Source organism: Triturus cristatus, chromosome 10, assembly GCF_964204655.1.
Source record: "Triturus cristatus chromosome 10, aTriCri1.1, whole genome shotgun sequence".
NCBI lineage: Eukaryota > Metazoa > Chordata > Amphibia > Caudata > Salamandridae > Triturus > Triturus cristatus.
In genome coordinates this window covers 147,210,482-147,228,201 of record NC_140593.1, presented here as the reverse complement: position 1 = coordinate 147,228,201, position 17,720 = coordinate 147,210,482, and the positions used below count along the sequence as shown (strand labels likewise).

At 47.0% G+C, this 17,720-nt stretch overlaps 1 protein-coding gene across 5 annotated transcripts in view; it reads right to left on the bottom strand.

The window, feature by feature from the left end:
- Positions 1–17,720, bottom strand: part of DNAJC13 (DnaJ heat shock protein family (Hsp40) member C13) — a 1,667,846-nt gene that overhangs the window by 501,644 nt on the left and 1,148,482 nt on the right. For all 5 annotated transcript variants that reach the window (XR_014970022.1, XM_085630673.1, XM_085630671.1 and 2 more), the window contains one exon: positions 761–938. Coding sequence is in view for 4 of the 5 variants with exons in the window: in XM_085630673.1 (XP_085486799.1) it covers positions 761–938 (178 nt within the window). In the remaining variant the exon portion in view is untranslated. The remainder of the gene's footprint in view (positions 1–760; positions 939–17,720) is intronic.

Below are 17,720 nucleotides of genomic sequence, written 5' to 3'. Positions count from 1 at the left end.
TGTAGGAAGCGGTTCTCTGCAACTAGCAAAGCAGAAATATCCGTATTCTCCCAAAGCTCAGCCCCATACAAGGCAGCTCCTAGTAGCTGCATTTTAGAGATTTGGATTGCTGGAGAGATTGGATGGAAATGTGAGTTGTTTTGTGCTCTTATCAATACCCCAGTGTGTTGGGTTAATTTAAGTCTTCTCTTTTCAATATGACATCTCCAATCAGAATCCTCAGTGAGGGTCAGCCCCAGGTATTCAAAAACACTAACACAGTCTGAGGGAACACCACTTAACTTGAGATTAGCTTTAGTAGAATGGCAGCGAATCAGAATCATACATTTAGTTTTATCTAAGGTTATTCCAAGACCCCTCTGGAAACAGAATGTCTCAAAACTGCAGAGTAGTTTTTGTAACCTCATCGGTGTTTAAAATTTGGGGGAGGGTATCATCCTCAAACATCAATGCTGGAAACTTAGTGTTAGCCAACATTGGCACGTTGCTTTCACAATACTTCAAAAAAGAAATCATATCCTTTACATAAAGGGAAAAGAGGGTGGGGGTAAGGTATGCATTTTCAAGAAAAATCTCGATTTTATCAAGTGGGACATAATAGCAATGAAAGATAAGATAACTTGCAACTGTATTGATAGTAGTAACCAATACACATTCTTACAGCAAAGTAACTTTCTACAAGGAAGTAGCAGTATTACATTACAGGTAAGTAGTACCTTTCTACATGTCAGAGCAGGCACATTTATAATGCGGTTCTCACCTGGGTTGTGTTTGATAACATTTCTTAGAGCTTCCAATGACATTTCAACCCTTCTTAATCGATCTCCATGTTGATCAGACTCTACTTTCCCAGTCTGTGTCATGGCCATCAATGTGTGAAGATATTGAGCTTGTGAACCAATGTAGTCCAAGAGACTAGCAGCAAAGGCTTTTGGAAGCTGAGTTAAGAAAAATAACATTCAATATTATAAAAACTCAGTCATTTACTAAAGGCATCTGAAAATCGTTTAAAAATTACAACGATTTACACACAAGGGAGTAAGTATTACAAAATAAATGTGCAAAAATACAACTTGAAATGCTAATTATGTTGTTCTGAAGAGTCATCTTGAGGAAGTTAAAGTCTTTACAATTAAAATATATAGAAGCCAATTCAAATTTGTAGAGGCAACAAGTTCAGATGAGTGGAGATTAAAATGGGAGATTTATGGTAGGTTTTCCATTTTTTTGGCTTGTTTAGTTTTGTTACATTTCAATAGTGCTTTGATCTGCCAAGTTAAGTACTTCAGCCCACTTTTATTAGTATGCATGAAAGGTTTACACACATGGAATGTAAATTCAAAATTATAGAACCAAACTGATCTACAGGGAAACATCGAATGTTCGAAGATCTTGGTACCTCTGGTAGGTAGGGCTGGTCAGATTAAGTCATGCATCATATTACACTGACTGTGCAGTTCTACCATCCATTCAGTCCGTGTTTGCAAGAATAATAGAAGTTACCGCCTCCTGCCATTATGGCAAGCGGTAATGCACATCAAGACAGCACGAGAGACTTCTTTGACTTACTAGTTACAAACAATAGGTAGCAGAGCAATAAAGTGCTTGAGATTCGTAATATCTAAGATCAGTAGAATGTCTAAAGGAGCACATAAACCTATTAGTACACCATATAAACGTTTACAGATGTTTTTCTTGTATATTCTTCATTATGATAGATGTATACTATACATTTTCAGGACCTAAGGGTCAACTTTGCACAGTATGAATGCACAGCTGCCGTCACCCGCCAATTAAGTGTATATCGGCATATATACCATGTTCATTCCATATTCTCCTGCTTGCAGAGGTGGCCTGTGGTGGTACCCTCTAGCAGAAGTGCGTGAAGCAGATCCCATAAATCTTCGGGTCTCCAGTGGGTCGGTAACTGCGTGCAGTAGGTTTTGCATTGCTCATTATAGTAAATCAAGCAATTTACCCAGTGCTCACTGGTGTGAATAGGACCCTGGCTCCAGTGCATTTTAATATGCCTCTTGCTATTTATTTCCTAACCTTTTTATGAATTTCATGGGTGAAGACCAACAGCGCCACTAGCTGAGTGGGTTTTATCTACCAGTGAAGTCAATCCCGGCAGTTCTACAAATAGGACTCTGTAGTATGTCTTTATACCTGGACAGGAAGTAAGATGCACGAATATGCAGTTGAAAACCACCTAGAAGTAAATATTAATAAAACAAAATCCCCGACAGTCAATGGCAAACAACGGCCTCACTCCTGGTTTTTGGAAAAAAAAACAATTGCGAACACCTCCGAGTACAAATATCTTGTGGTAATCATTGACAAAGGTGGCCAGTTTGCCAACTAACTTGAGGCTATCAAGGTGAAAGGGATGGCGATAGCGACAACACTAAGGCAACTTAAAACAAAACTTACTGGACCCATATTTTCCCCCTTGCTTCGGGTAGCGCAGGCAAAAATGTCACCGTCGATCACTTATGGCAGCGAAGCCCTAAAGGGTAGGTACGCAAAACTGCTGGATACCACCCAGGTGAAAGCATATAGAGTTATGCTAAACCTTCCGTCTTACACTTCGCCTGCACAGATTCGACTAGAGTTCGGCCTAGCAACACAACTTCTTGCAAGGCGAAGTTCTTACATCAAGTATTGGCACAAAATTAAGAACCCCCCTCAGGAATACATTGAATCATCAGCTCTGGCAAGAATTGTGCAGCACATCCACCTCGCCGGCCAAAAAATACTAGGAGGAATCACTGGCCATTACTAGATTAGTCGGTTTATGGGAAACTCAAACTACCCACTCGCACTTTAAGCACATAGTAAACAAGGTCATCAAGAAGCTCTCTCGTTAAAGACAAAGCTGCCTTTGCAGCCTATAGAAGCCGTGCATGGATGACATTCGGCAGCTACAAACTACTTGGGCCACAGGCATATTTTAAATTAGGGTACTCAAGGAAGATCAACGAGAAATTTTTAAAATATAGGTTAGGACTCCTGCCAGTCATACTGCACCTTCCACCCTGGCTGAGAGAGAATCATGGGAACTCATGCAGGTTATGCGGGGACGGAACGGAGGACATAGAAATCTAATATGCTCTTGCACCAAATTATAAGAAGAAAGGGTAGGCCTACTAAAAACCTATTTCAACGAACGAGGGCTCCGAACCCGCAGACAGGCCGTGATTGCCTGTTTCGATCCGAAGGACCCGCAGCTAAATGGGAAGTTAGGTAAGCTCCTGTCATTAGGAGCATCTAAGCAAGGATCAGCGGTACTCTGAGCAAGTGCAAAAACTGTAACCTGTGTATAGATATTGGATTGTCCCCAGTACAATGTGAACAAGGGCCTCTCTACTTTCTTTTAACATATAAGACTTTTACCAAAGTGCATTTTTGTAATGGTTTTAATTAATAAAAAACAATAAAAATGTTACTTATTTACTTGCTATATATTTCCTAACCTTTTTATGAATTTCATGGGTGCAGACCAAGAGTGCCACTAGCTGAGTGGGTTTTAACTACAAGTGAGGTCATTTCCGGTAGCTCTACAAATATGACTCTGTAGGATGTCTTTATACCTGGACAGGAAGTAAGATGCACGAATATGCAGTTGAAAACCACCTAGAAGTAAATATTAATAAAACAAAATCCCCGACAGTCAATGGCAAACAACGGTCTCACTCCTGGTTTTTGGAAAAAAAACAATTGCGAACACCTCAGAGTACAAATATCTTGTGGTAATCATTGACAAAGGTGGCCAGTTTGCCAACTAACTTGAGGCTATCAAGAGGAAAGGGATGGCGATAGCGACAACACTAAGGTAACTTAAAACAAAACTTACTGGACCCATATTTTCCCCCTTGCTTCGGGTAGCGCAGGCAAAAATGTCACCGTCGATCACTTATGGCAGCAAAGCCCTAAAGGGTAGGTACGCAAAACTGCTGGATACCACACAGATGCACAAAGTCTGCTGAGGTTTCCCACATGGTCGGCAATTGGCATCTTATCACAAATCTAAACTTTTATGGTGTGAAATAAATCCTGTGAACTAATTTGCAATGTACTTCTCTGTGTCTTTCGCTGTTATGTCCCTGGTCGGCTGGCAGATACGTTTCCACTGGGGATCAGTCAGCTGTGTGCCCAGGCCCATCTCTCAATGTCGCCTAACTCCCAATGAACACCGCAGCTCACTGGTGTGAACATATTAGGTAGTTAATACACTATACGAATATGTTTTTGCTAGCGCAGCCATAAACTAATAATGGAAGTCCTAGAGCCTTGTATGAGCATGTACTGCACGTACTTTTAAAGGTCAGTCTAGTGGGGATCTTTCGTTCGGTGTAGCAAATTCATCTAGTGGGATATAGATATGTTTTCCCAAAACATTTCTCCTATCAAGTGCCTACCCAGTTCCTCCGATTGCGGGCATGCACAAGGCCCAGTAGTTAGTGGAAAAGCAAGACTTCTGATCACTGGCATGCGTGGAGCATATTAGCTTTTCAAGCCCTGCATGTGTATTTTCCAGGCCATAGCACTGCACAAGATCAGGTTGGTGCCCCTGGAACTATGGATATGTGGGTTGTTCAGCACCACTCGCAGGCGATGTGAGTTAGCTATGTCTGTTTCATCCAGAACATGAGTCGCTGGATTTGTTGTTTGGTAGTAGGCACAGTGTGCCTGCGCACATAGGTAGTACAATTCAAAATCAGGGATCTTGACCCCACACTCCGCATATGGTTGAGGAATGCTGCCCACTTAATTCTAGGTTGCTTACGACCGCATATTAATTTAAAATAAAGTAAATTGTAACATAATAAAGATTTGGTGCAATGGGTAATTAGGTATATTAAAAGATGTAAAGCAATTTCGGAAGCACAGCCACTGTACCAAGGCAATCTTGTAATTAACCTATGAATATGTCTATTTCACTGTGGATTTTAATCACAAGGTATTTCACTGAATATAATTGCCAAATCAGTGCATATTCTACGTGGCAATACTGTGTGCCAGGCGCGCGAGAATAGTATTGACTTCTCCCAGTTAACAGTGAGGAAGGTATCTGTAGGAGGCTGGCTTAGTATATGGTGCTCACTTTTTTAAGTGTAGCACCCTCCACTAATCCAGACAACCCTTATGGTGATTTTAGTGGTCTTAGACAACCTTAGAAATCTCTCTAAGTGGTAGCTGTGGAAAGCAGCCTTCAGGCTTAGCCCAGAAGGAGGGTAAAGCAGCTTGTTTTATCAGATCTTTATGTTATTGGCATAGGATAAGTGATAAAGAACCTCACGGTGTATTTATAAAAGGAAAATGCTACTTACCCAGTATGCATCTGTTCTTGGCATATAGAGCTGTAGAGTCATATGCTATGAATAGATCGCCATCTAGTGTGGGGTCCGGATGTTTGCACTTTGTTTTTGTTCGAAGAAGTCTTTGCAGTCACGAGGTAGGTGACTCCTCCTTTCGGTGATAGTGTGCATGGGCATCGACTCCATCCCCAGATTGTTTTGCCGTACGGGTGATGATGGAGTTAGTAAGAGTAGAACAAGATGTCCCTGTATAATGTATCTAAGTAAGATGTTACTGCAACAGGTATAGGTACCCAGGGAGGTGGGTGGGCGCATATGACTCTACAGCTCTATATGCCAAGAACAGATGCATACTGGTTAAGTAGCATCTTCCGTTCGAGGCATATGAGCTGTAGATCATTTATTTATTTGAACTTGTAAGGCGCAACAGCTACCCAAAAAGGGTTTCCCGGCGCCGAGATACAGCAAAAAATGTCAGGGGCGAATACTAGCTATTCTAGTTATTGTTCCAATAACCAGGTCTTAACATTTCTTCAAAACCTGACATAGTTTTCCTCTTTTCGAATGAAAGGAGGGAGTGCGTTCCAGAGGGACGGACCAAGGTAGGCAAACGATCTGCCTACCATTCTTGCCAATTTAAATCTCGGAACACAAAAGTTGGAATGTGATTGTGAACGAAGACTACGCTTGGGGATGTAAGGATGGGCCAAAGCTAGAAGGTATTTAGGTGCCGTACCTACCTTGATTCTGAACATATATGTCAGGGCTTTAAAGCGGATTCTGCTTTCAACCCTGAGCCAGTGAAGTTCCCGGCGGTAGCTTGAGACCCCGGAGTTTTTAGGAATTTTGCACAGTAATCGGACTGCGGCGTTCTGAACAAGTTGCAGTCGACTGACTACTGCTTTATTTGACCCGAGATACAGAATGTTACCATAGTCAAGCCGGGATGTGATGAGGGCATTGACTACAGTCTTCTGAGTAGAAGGGGGCAGCATCCAGATAATTTTCCTCAACCATTTGATGATGGTGAGGCATAGACCAACAACTTTATTGGCCTGTTTACTCATGGAAAGGGCACTGTCCAAGATGAAACCCAAGTTGCGAACTTGCGTTACTGGGGTGGGAAAAGCGGCCAACTGGTCAGGCCAGTGAGAGGGATTCCAGAGTTCTTGCTGTTTTCCTAAGAGAAGAACCTCTGTCTTGTCTCCATTAAGTTTTAATTGGTTTCTAGTCATCCAATTAAGGATGTTTTGAAGCCCAAGTTTGAGAGGAGATGAAGAAGACGGACCTGGTTCGGATAGGGAAAAAATAATTTGGGAGTCATCGGCGTAAGTCATAAGGGAGAGTCCGGATTCTTCGGCTAAATCAGCTAGGGGTCTGAGATAGATATTAAAAAATAGTGGACTCAGTATAGATCCCTGAGGCACGCCATGGGGGGCATTGAAAAAGTCAGAGCAGGCCATAGAAGATGTTATTTGGAAAGTCCGGTCTCCCAAAAAAGAACGCTATGCTATGCATAGACTATATAGCAGTTATCTCCCAAAGAGGTGGCTATCCTGTATCTGTTGCAGTGGTCTGAAATAGTGTATGTAAAACTGCCTGGTCCACTCTAGCTTGTTGTCTTGCTAACACATCTACACAATAGTGTTTTGTGAATGTGTGAGGTGTAGACCATGTTGCAGCTTTGTATATGTCATCTATGGGTATATTTCCTAAGAATGCCACAGAAGCCCCCAGTTTGTGTGTAGAGTGTGCTCTAGGGGAAACAGTTAATGTTAATTTTACTTTTGCGTAGCAGATTTGAATGCACTTGACTATCCACCTTGCAATTTCTGAATTTGATATGGGATTGCCTTTGTGTGGTGGAGCAAATGCAAAAAAAAGTTGATTTGTGTTACAGAAAGGTTTTGTCCTTTCTATGTAATACAGCAATGCTCTTTTTACATCCAATGTGTATAGGGCACGTTCTGCTACTGAATCTGGTTGAGGGAAGAACACGGGTAACTCAACAGATTGATTTATATGAAATGCAGAAATTACTTTAGGAAGAAATGTAGGATTAGTCCGAAGAACTACTTTATTTTGGTGCATTTGTAAAAAAGGTTCTTCTATAGTTAATGCTTAAAGCTCACTCACTCTTCTGAGTGATGTGATGTGATAGCCACCAGATAAATAGTTTTCGATGTGAGAAATTGCAGTTCACATTTGTGCAATGGCTCAAAGGGTGGACCCATTAGTCTGGTGAGGACAATGATGAGATTCCATATTGGAGCAGGTGGACGTCTTGGGGTTATAACTCTTTTGAGTCCTTCCGTAAACACTTTAATGACAGGTACTCTAAAAAGAGATAGATGTTGTCTATTTTGTAGGTATGCAGCTATTGCAGCTATTGCAGCTAGATGTAAATGTGCTGACGTGTGTGTTAAATTGAAACGTTGTAGATGTAACAAATAGCATATAATGTTTTGGACAGAAGCATCAAGCGGATTGATGTGGTTATTACAGTAAATCACAAACCGCTTCCACTTTGCTGTATAGCATGCTCTTGTGGTAGGAACTCTAGCTTCCTTGATAATATTCATACAGTCTGGCGGTAGATTGATAGCCAAACTCTAAGACTTCAGGTGCCAGATCGCCAGATTGAGTTGACTGGGGTCTGGGTGTCTTATGTCTCCATGGCTCGGTGTGAGGAGATTGGGTGTAAGACTTAGTTTTTGATGAGGAACTACAGAGAGTTCCAACAGGGTTGTGAACCATGGTTGACGTGTCCACGTGGGAGCAACTAGGATACGTGTCAGGGACGCTTGTTTGAGTTTCAGAACCACTAACGGAATGAGTGAGAGAGGCGGAATAGCATATGCAAATATCCCTGACCAGTTCTTCCATAGTGCATTGCCTTTGGACAATGGGTGTGGATACCGGGACGTGAAGTTTGGGCATTTTGCGTTTAGGTGCGTGGAGAACAGGTCTATGTCTGGAAAGCCCCACAGTTGAAAGAAAGGGAGGAGAACTTGAGGGTGTAGTTCCCATTTGTGGATTTGCTGTGTCTGGGGACTTAGCAGATCTGCCTTCTGATTGTCTACTCCTGGGAGGTGTTCTGCTAGGAGATAGACTCTGGGATGAATGGCCCACCTCCAGACGTCCTGGGCTAGGTGAGACAGTTGGAGGGAGTGTGTTCCCCCGTTTGTGTATGTAATACATAGCAGTCATGTTGTTGGTACGAACCAGGACAGCTTTGCCCACTAGATGAGTTTGAAAAGCTTTGAGGGCTAGAAATATGGCCATAAGCTCTAAATGGTTGATGTGGAGCAACTTTTGTTGGTGACTCCACAGGCCTTGTATTGCGTGTTGCTGTAGATGAGCACCCCAGCCAGTTAGTACTGTCTGTGGAACCGGGTCTATGAAGGGCCGTCCTTTTGACAGATTTTGTGTGTTCCACCACTGTAGAGAGCGATGAGTACAGCCGCTTACCAACACTAGATCGATTAATAGGCCATGGGACTGGTTCCACTGACTGGCTAAGCATTCCTGAAGTGGACGCATGTGGAGCCTGGCATACAGGACGATCATGATGCAAGATGCCATCACCCCCAGCAGTCGCATGTAAGCCCGAGATGGAAGAGATTGATTGGGTTGAAACTGAAGAACCTAAGTCTGAATGTTGCAAATTCTAGCTGTGTTGGGAAACGCCAGAGTCTTGAGTACCTAAAGTGGCTTCTAGGAAGTTCTGAATATTGTCTGGTTGAAGATGTGACTTTGGCACATTGACTGTGAACCCTAGTCGATGTAGTAACTTTATGGTTATGGAAGAGTGATTGAGACACTGTTGGTAAGTGCTGGCTTTGATGAGCCAGTCGTCTAAGTATGGGTAGACATGGATGCTTTGTCTCCTGAGATGAGCAGCTACTACTGCGAGACATTTTGTGAAGACTCTGGGGGCAGTGGTGACTCAGAATGGGAGTACCTGGAACTGGTAATGTTGGTCCGCTAACACAAACCTGGGAAATATGCGAGGAGTAGGGTGGATTGGAATATGAAAGAAGGCGTCCTTTAAGTCTAGAGTAGACAGAAAGTCGCCCTTTTGCAAAAGAGGTAGTACCTGTTGAGGTGTTACCATGTGAAAATGGTCTGACTGTATGTAAAAATTGTGTTCTCGGAGATCCAAGATTGGTCTGAGAGACCCATCCTTTTTTGGTATTAGTAGTAAGAGTACACGCCCGACCCTTGGTGTTGTAGCGGTACGGGCTCTATAGCTCCCTTTATAAGTAGAGACTGTACCTCTTGTTTGAGGAGGTGTAGATGATCCGGTGACAGTTTATGTGACTTTGGGGGAATGTTTGAAGGAGTGTTGATGAACAAGTTACTTACCTTCGGTAACGATATATCTGTAAGAAACATAGGTTACTTATAGATTCCTTACCTTAGAATTACCCCCAGGCGTCAGACTGGACCTGGAAAGTTTTTTGTCAGCAGTACCCCTGTGCGTCGGAAGGTGGCATTGGTCGACTCCCCATTCTTCGTCGGCGTCGTGGTCGCCGGGATGACGTCGCAGTAGCTACATAGACGCTGCCCTCGCGTGCTGACGTCAGTTCTGTACATGACTTTCCACGCCAGAAGCGCAGAGCCATGCAGGACATTGACCACTGGTGGACAAAACTAGGGCCCTGAAAGATGTCCTTAACCCTAGAAGTCAGTTCACAGAACGGGGAGGATGGGTGGGGCGGTAAGGAATCTATAACTAACCTATGTTTCTTACAGATATAGATCGTTACCGAAGGTAAGTAACTTGTTTATCCGAAAGAAACAGTTAGTTATAGATTCCTTACCATAGAATAGATACCCCAGCAATACCAACCCCAGTGGTGGGTCTGCGAACTAAGTTCACACCAGAAAGTCCTGGAGAACAGAACAGAACAGCCAAAGAAGCAGTCTCTCCGGACTTGGCTGAACAGGCAGTAGTTGTAGGAAGGTGAATATCTGACTATGGTTACCCCCAACTTTTTGCCTAGTGTCTAGCTGGTTTTTCGACTTAGTTGGCCTGAGATCCTGCCATTCAGGGTCTCAGGCTGTCTGTTCTCTCTGTTAAATGGACTCCATGTACCCTAGGTACATACCCAAATGGTAAGGATCACCTTATTGGACCCTGTACAGTGTACCCTAGGTACCCAGGGCATAGGTGCACCCTAGGCCTACCAGGGGCTGCAGCATGTATTATGCCACCCCTGGCCTGGCTTTCACAGTTGTTCCTCAGAGTGGTGCTCTGCTCTTTTCCTGCTCTGGTCTGCTGTTGTCGCCTTCGGGTGCCTTGGTGCCACCTGGTGATGTTTCTCACCTTTTGTTTCTCTCGATTTGGTTTCTCTGGTTTTTTCGCACACTGTTCCCGTGCTCTCCTCAGTTTTGTTGTGATGGCTCCTCGTTGTGGCACGGAAAGTTCTCAGAAGCAAACTTAAGTCAGCGCCCCGGTGTGGGGCTTATGTGACCTCGCTGACGTCACACCCGCGGAGGACGTCGGGGCTGATTCGCGTGGTACTGCCCCCCAGCACACAGAGATGCTGGGCAAGAAAGTTTTCCGGGTCCAGTCTCATGCCTGGGGATAATTCTACGTTAAGGAATCTGCGACTAGAATCGTCTGCACCAGATACATCGTTACCGAAGGTAAGTAACTTGTACTTTTTCCTATTTCCTCTTTTTTTCATGTTCTCACCTCTCCCTTTCCTCCTCACTATGGGCCACATGTATAAAAGTTTGAAATACCGAGTTCTTAATTGCGATTTCCTGTGAATCGCAATTAGGAAATCGCAATTTCAAATGCTTGAAACTCTTTTGACTTTCATTTGCGATTTCCAGTGGGTCGCAAATAGATCTAACTCATGAATATTAATGAGTTAGGTCTCGGTTTGCGACCCACTGGGTATCGCTAAAATCACGGGGATGGTGGCCTGCTGGGTGTAGGAAGGTGGATATCTGACTATGGTTACCCCCAACTTTTTGCCTAGTGTCTAGCTGGTTTTTCGACTTAGTTGGCCTGAGATCCTGCCATTCAGGGTCTCAGGCTTTCTGCTCTCTCTTTAAAATGGACTCCATGTACCCTAGGTACATACCCAATTGGTAAGGATCACCTTATTGGACCCTGTACAGTGTACCCTAGGTACCCAGGGCATAGGTGTACCCTAGGCCTCCCAGGGGCTGCAGCATGTATTATGCCACCCCTGGTCTGGCTTTCCAATCAGACACAACTGGCTGATCACTCAGCTGGGGCAAGGTCGTGTAATCACCCCTTGCTTAGGTGTAGTATTCCTATACCTACCTTATATATAGACACATGTGTACCGATCAGCCACTCCTATGGCAGGCCTTAACAATCCTGGAGGCAGAGTGCTTGGTAACATGTGAGATGGTGCTCTAGCATGAGCTGAGCCTGTCTGCAGCTTTCGGAACCATGTCCTTATAGCTGTTCTATGATATAGCCTACCATATACTCTTAAAGTACCTTATAATCTTAAACGGTTATGGTAACTATGGTTGGGCTTTATCAAAACATGTCGTGTAAGGTGTCTAACACTTTGGAATAATACCCCCATACCATTTCTGGTGATGAGGATATTATTCCTCCCTTCTAGAGGGAGAGACATGTTAAAATCCTACTTTGTTTAACTCTCACCAAAGCCTCAGCATCACAAAATGGATGCTGCTACCACAGACACGATTCTGACCTCCTGCAGCTGGGAGCCCTCCCAGCCAGGGAGGCCTGGACAATAGGTTTCCTGCTTGTGGAGGTGCTAGCACCTCCCCAGACAGACTTTAGTGTATTAGGGCAGGGAGGGCTGAAAGGAATGAGACATGCCTGGGGCACACAAGGTTCTCCATGCATAGTCCAGTTCAAACCGGTGCTGGGGCACTCCAGCCCCAGCTCTGGCGCGAAACTGGACAAAGGAAAGGGGGTGTAACCACTCCCCTTCCTGGTCCCACCCATAGGAGGGACCTTGCAGGTAGCCCAGCCCACTAGCCCAGTATATCAGTAGGTAGCTGAGCCCTGCAGAATCAGATTATCCTGAATCTGCAACTTGAACAGAAACTCTGGACCTTCGACATTCGACCTCAGGGAGAAGACTGAAGAATCTCCCTTGTGGCCAAGGAGTGACCACCCTGGGCAACCAGGCACCATCCAGCGACCGCTGCTTGCTTTGCGACTGAATCCTGCGAGGGACGACTGCAGAGACTGACCAGCGCTGAGACTTCCAGACACCTCTGAACCAGATCCACATCTACAGCAAAGCTGAGACCCATGGAGGCGACGAGGGACGTGGGACGGGCGACTTGGGAAAAGTGGCTAGTAACTGACTAGCGCGACTTCTGAGGCTTCCTCGAGGCTGTGCTTGGGGAATTGAGAAGCCCCAATCCCGAGCACCATCTGCAGAGAAGACCAGCTCCCCACACTTCACGTGTTCTGCGTAGGGCCCTTCTGCACCTGAGTTGCTAGACGTGTTGTCCGGTTGCTGGCCCGCTGGCTAGTAACCTCTGCGACGACGAACCTTTGATTTCATCTTGCTGGTCCGGCTCCTCCAGACTGGCACCCGCTCCTCTGTGAAAGAGAAGCACCCCAGACCTTCCTGGTCTGCACCAGAAGCAAGTCCTCCATTCTGCATGGGTTCCGCTTGCCAAGGCTTGTTGGGTCCTAGCTCGACATCGACGCCGCCGACAGCAAGAGCCTTCGTGGGACAGCTCATCTCCTGGTCGTCCTTGACTCCTCCTGGTACCCGTGGCTGCTGCGACAAGCTTCACCTGCATCTTCACGACATCGCCTGGTTCCTTCCTGGTTCCTTCCTGGCTCCTGGCTGGTGATCTAGACTCTGTCCCTTCTGCTTGCAGGTATCCTTCCTTCTTGATTCCATCCTTGGGATCCACCGGACAATCTCTACTCACTGACTGCCTGTCAGCAACTTTCCTTCAGGCATCCATAGGAGTCAACGACGAAACCCGACGCAAGTTCACACCTATGCACCCGCAGCCCGTGGGCTAGGTAACTTGAGTACTCCGGTGCTCACAAGGGTATTGACTATCCTAGGGTCTAGTTTCCGAGTCTCGACTTTCTAGTTATACCAGAAGTGTCCTAAAACTGTTAATTTCTAACTGCTAGTAATTCTATCGACTTTTACGCATTACGCTTGAGTGTTTCCACTCTGCACCTGAATCCCGTGGGCCTCCCACTTCCTAACCTTTGGTAGTTTAGTGTAGCCCCAGCGATTCCCTAGGCCTATCCTGTGTTCGTGACAGTGGTCCATATACCACTTACTTAGTATATGGTTTGCGTGGCCCCTAGGGCCTAACTGTATTACTTACCTGTGTGACTTAATGTATGCTTAAATAAGACTGTGTTGTACTTACCTCGAATCTCATAAAGAGTGCTGAGGGTATTTTGACTAGAATAAATACATTCTATTTTTATATACATCTGTTGTGGTGTCCTTTCATTTGGTATTCAAGGGATTACAAATGGTATAACAGCTGGCTTGACATGCCATACAGAGTTTAGCCCAAGACTGCTCTTGTCCATGCTACCACTAGGATAGCTGGTCTATAAGGTTGACTTTACAACCAATCACCATAAGGGTTATTTGGACTGATACAAGGTGTACACTAGAATTAGTGACATCATATATCAGGCCAACTTCTCACAGTAGTGTTTAGTGAACGTGTGCAACGATGCCCACGTAGCTGCCAGACAGATCTCATTTAGGGGGACTCCTCGTCTCAAAGCAGTGGTAGCTGTCGTCGCCTTGGTGGAATGGGCGCGCAGACCCACTGGAGGCTCCTTCTTTGCTAAAGAATAGCAGGCTTTGACGCCCAAAACGATCCACCTGGAGATGGTCTGTTTGTGCATGGCCCGACCTTTCTTAGCGCCCACGTAAGCAACAAAGAACTGGTTGTCCACCTGGAAGTGTTCGGTGCGATCCAGGTAGAAGGAAAGTGCACGTTTTGGATCCAGACGGTGGAGCCTCTCTTCCTCTTTTGAAGGATGCGGAGGTGGAAAGTGATGGTTTGGCCAATGTGGAAAGAAGTAACCACCTTTGGAAGAAAGGAAGGTCTAGTTCGTAGGACGACCTTGTCCGGATGGACAGCCAGAAAGGGAGGCTTGGAAGACAGAGCTTGCAGCTCACTCACCCTACGTGCAGAGGTGTTGGCCACCAGAAAGGCAGTTTCGAAAGAGAGAAGCCTGAAATGACAGTTACGTAGCGGCTCAAAGGGAGCGCACATAAGATAAGTTAGAACTACGTTCAAGACCCACTGGGGCATTATGAAGGGAACAAGAGAAAAAAGACGAGTAATGCCCTAAAGAAATCTATTTACAACAGGGGACTTGAAAAGAGAAGGCTGATCAGGGAGCCTGAGGAAGGCTGAAATGGCCGAGAGGTAGCCCTTAAAAGTGCCCAGAGCAGAGCCCTGCTGGGCCAATAAGAGGAGGAACAAGAGAACCTCAGAAAGAGGGGCAGAAAGGGAATCCACAGCATTTTCTGTGCACCATGCCACAAATTTATTCCATCTGCAGGCATATACCATCTTAGTGGAGGGACGCCTGGCTGCCAAGATTACATCACAGACTTCAGGAGGCAAGTCAAACGACGTCAACTGCCGCTGTTTAATCTCCATGCAAGGAGGTGGAGGCTGGACAGGTTCAGGTGGAGGACCGTCCCCTGGTGCTGCAACAGAAGAGCCTCCCGAAGAGGCAGTCGGATAGGAGGATCGATGGCCATGTTGAGCAGCTCGGGATATCAGACTCTTCATGCCCAATCCAGAGCCACAGCAAAGACTTGGGCCCAGTCACGCTTGATCTTCAGCACTCTGGGCAGAAGTGGTATAGGGGAAAAGGCATATAGAAGACCGCAACTCCACTCGCGACGAGTGAAGACGCCATTTGTGATCCATCATGCACCTGCGGCTGAGTTTGTCCACTCTGGCGTTCAGTGAACCTGCCAGGTGTTGAACAACCAGGGATATGCCCTGATGTTCCAGCCATGTTCAGAGGCGGAGGGCCTCTTGACATAGGGTCCACGAGCTCACCCCGCCATGTTTGTTGCAGTACCACATGGCGGTGGTGTTATCAGTGAACACCTGCACCACTCTTCCCCGGACAGAGGGAAGGAATGCCTTTAGTGCAAGACGGATCGCCCGAAGCTCCAGAAAGTTGATGTGGGGACCGGACTCCGCCAGAGACCGGAGGCCTCAGCTCTCCGCCTCTACCATGTGGCCGCCCGATACCCACTGTGTGTTCTGGTTGGGGAAGGGAAAGAGATCTGCCGTTGACCCAATCCTAGTTCGTGAGTCACCACTGGAATTGTCGTGCAGTGCCCTCCGAGATCTGGACGCAATTGGACAGATTCTCTGGATGCTGCACCCACTGGAACTTCAGGTCCCATTGCAGAGCCCACATAGGCCACCTGGCATGATCGACCAGCACGATGCAGGAGGCCATGAGGACCAGCAGCCTCCGGGTCATCATGACCCAAACCTGAGATAGGGGCTGAAAGATCGGAATCATAGCCCAAATATCCCGGATGCACTGGTCGGGAGGATAAACCCAAAACTGCGTTGTGTCCAGAACCGCTCCGATGAAGAGGAGCTTCTGAAAGGGGATCAGGTGTGACTTCGTTGATGAAGAACCCCTGCGAATGTAGGAGGTTGGCTGAAGTCTGGAGGTGAGAGACGACAGCCTGGGGCAAGCCCACCTTTAACAGCCAGTCATCGAGATAGGGGAAGACTTGAATCCCTGATCTGCGCAGATGAGCTGCGAATACCACCATCACTTTCGTGAACACCTGAGGGGCGCTGGGAAGGCCAAAGGGGAGCACGGTAAACTGAAAGTGCTCGCGGCCTACCGTGAACCGCAGGTAACGCTGGTGGGCCAGCAGGACGGGAATGTGAGCATAAGCATCCTGCAAGTCCAACGCTACCATCCAGTCTCCAGGGTCGAGGACAGACAAGACCTGAACGAGCGTCAACATCTTGAACTTCTCCTTCTGGAAGAAGCAGTTGACGTTCCTGAGATCCAAGATGGGACGCAGGCCTTTGTCCTTCTTGGGCACCAGAAAGTAGTGGGAATAGCAACCATGACATACTTCTGGGGCAGGAACGCGCTCGATGGCACCCTTGGCCAAGAGTGCCGAAACTTCCTGTTGGGGAAGGGCCAGGTGATCCTCTGACATGCAATGGTAATGAGGTGGCATGGAGGTAGGGGTAGTTTCAAAGGGGAGGGAGTAGCCCCTTCGGACTATTTGCAAAACCCACCTGTCTGATGTGATAGTGCGCGAGTGGGGGAGGTGATGGCGGATCCTGCCGCCTATTTGCGTTTGGTGGCCCTGAAAGGTCAGGCTAGGACGGTTTGGAGGCTACTGCAGAGGGGGCTGTGGTGGAATGGCCCGCCCGCTGGCTCCCAGAACCACGCTGGTAGTTCCCACATCCCTGGCCGTGCTAGGTCTGAACAGCATGCGCCGGCCTGTGGCTCTGGGTGGGACATAGCGAGGCACCCCTTCTGTAGCCAGAAAAGGGCGAAAGGCAGACTGCGCAGGGTGGGTGGTTGAGAGGCCCAAGGACCTGGCCATAGCCCGAGAGTCCTTAAAGCCAAGTGCGTTGGCGGTATCCAGCCCACAGTGGATGGTAAACTTCGCTGCGTCCCTCCCTTCAGCAACTGCATAGGAGAGTAAGGCCCGGGCCTCCTCTGGGCACTGAAGAAGCACCTGCGCCACCGTATCCCAGACAGAGTGGGTGTAACGGCTCAACAGACATGCGATGTTTACGGACCGCAGTCCCAAGCTAGCGGAAGAAAACATTTTCTTACGAAGGTGGTCCAGCTTTTTGGATTCCCTATCTGGTGGTGCAGTAGGGAAGACGCCTTTAGAAGTGGAGGCTTGAACCACTAAGCTCTCTGGGGTGGGGTGTTGGGAGAGGAAAGTGGGATCGCCCGGAGCCGGGCGGTGGCGTCGGGCAATCATCCAGTCCACAGGAGCCCCTGTGTTGGGCCTGGACCACGTGCCCAAAAGGATGCCCGTGAGGGCTTCATTAAACGGCAGAAGGGGCTCTAAAGAGCTCGCTGCTGGTTGTAGGACCTCTGTCAGGAGGTTAGTTCTGACTGCCACCATAGGTAGGTCGAGGTGGAGCGCTTTGGCCGCCCTACGCATATGACGCTCTCGCCTTCGTAGCCACGGTAGGGGGAGACAACATGCCATGGTCTGGTGAGGTATCCAGACCACTGGCATTCCCCAGTTCATCTTGCCAGTCCGGTTTGTACACCAACTGGTCCGTTAAAGGGTCCCCAGGCCCCACCCAGTCCTCCTCACCCTCCTCTTGCTGGCAATCTGGTCTCAAAGAGCCAGGGTAGAACAGGGGCACAAAAGTACCTGCCAG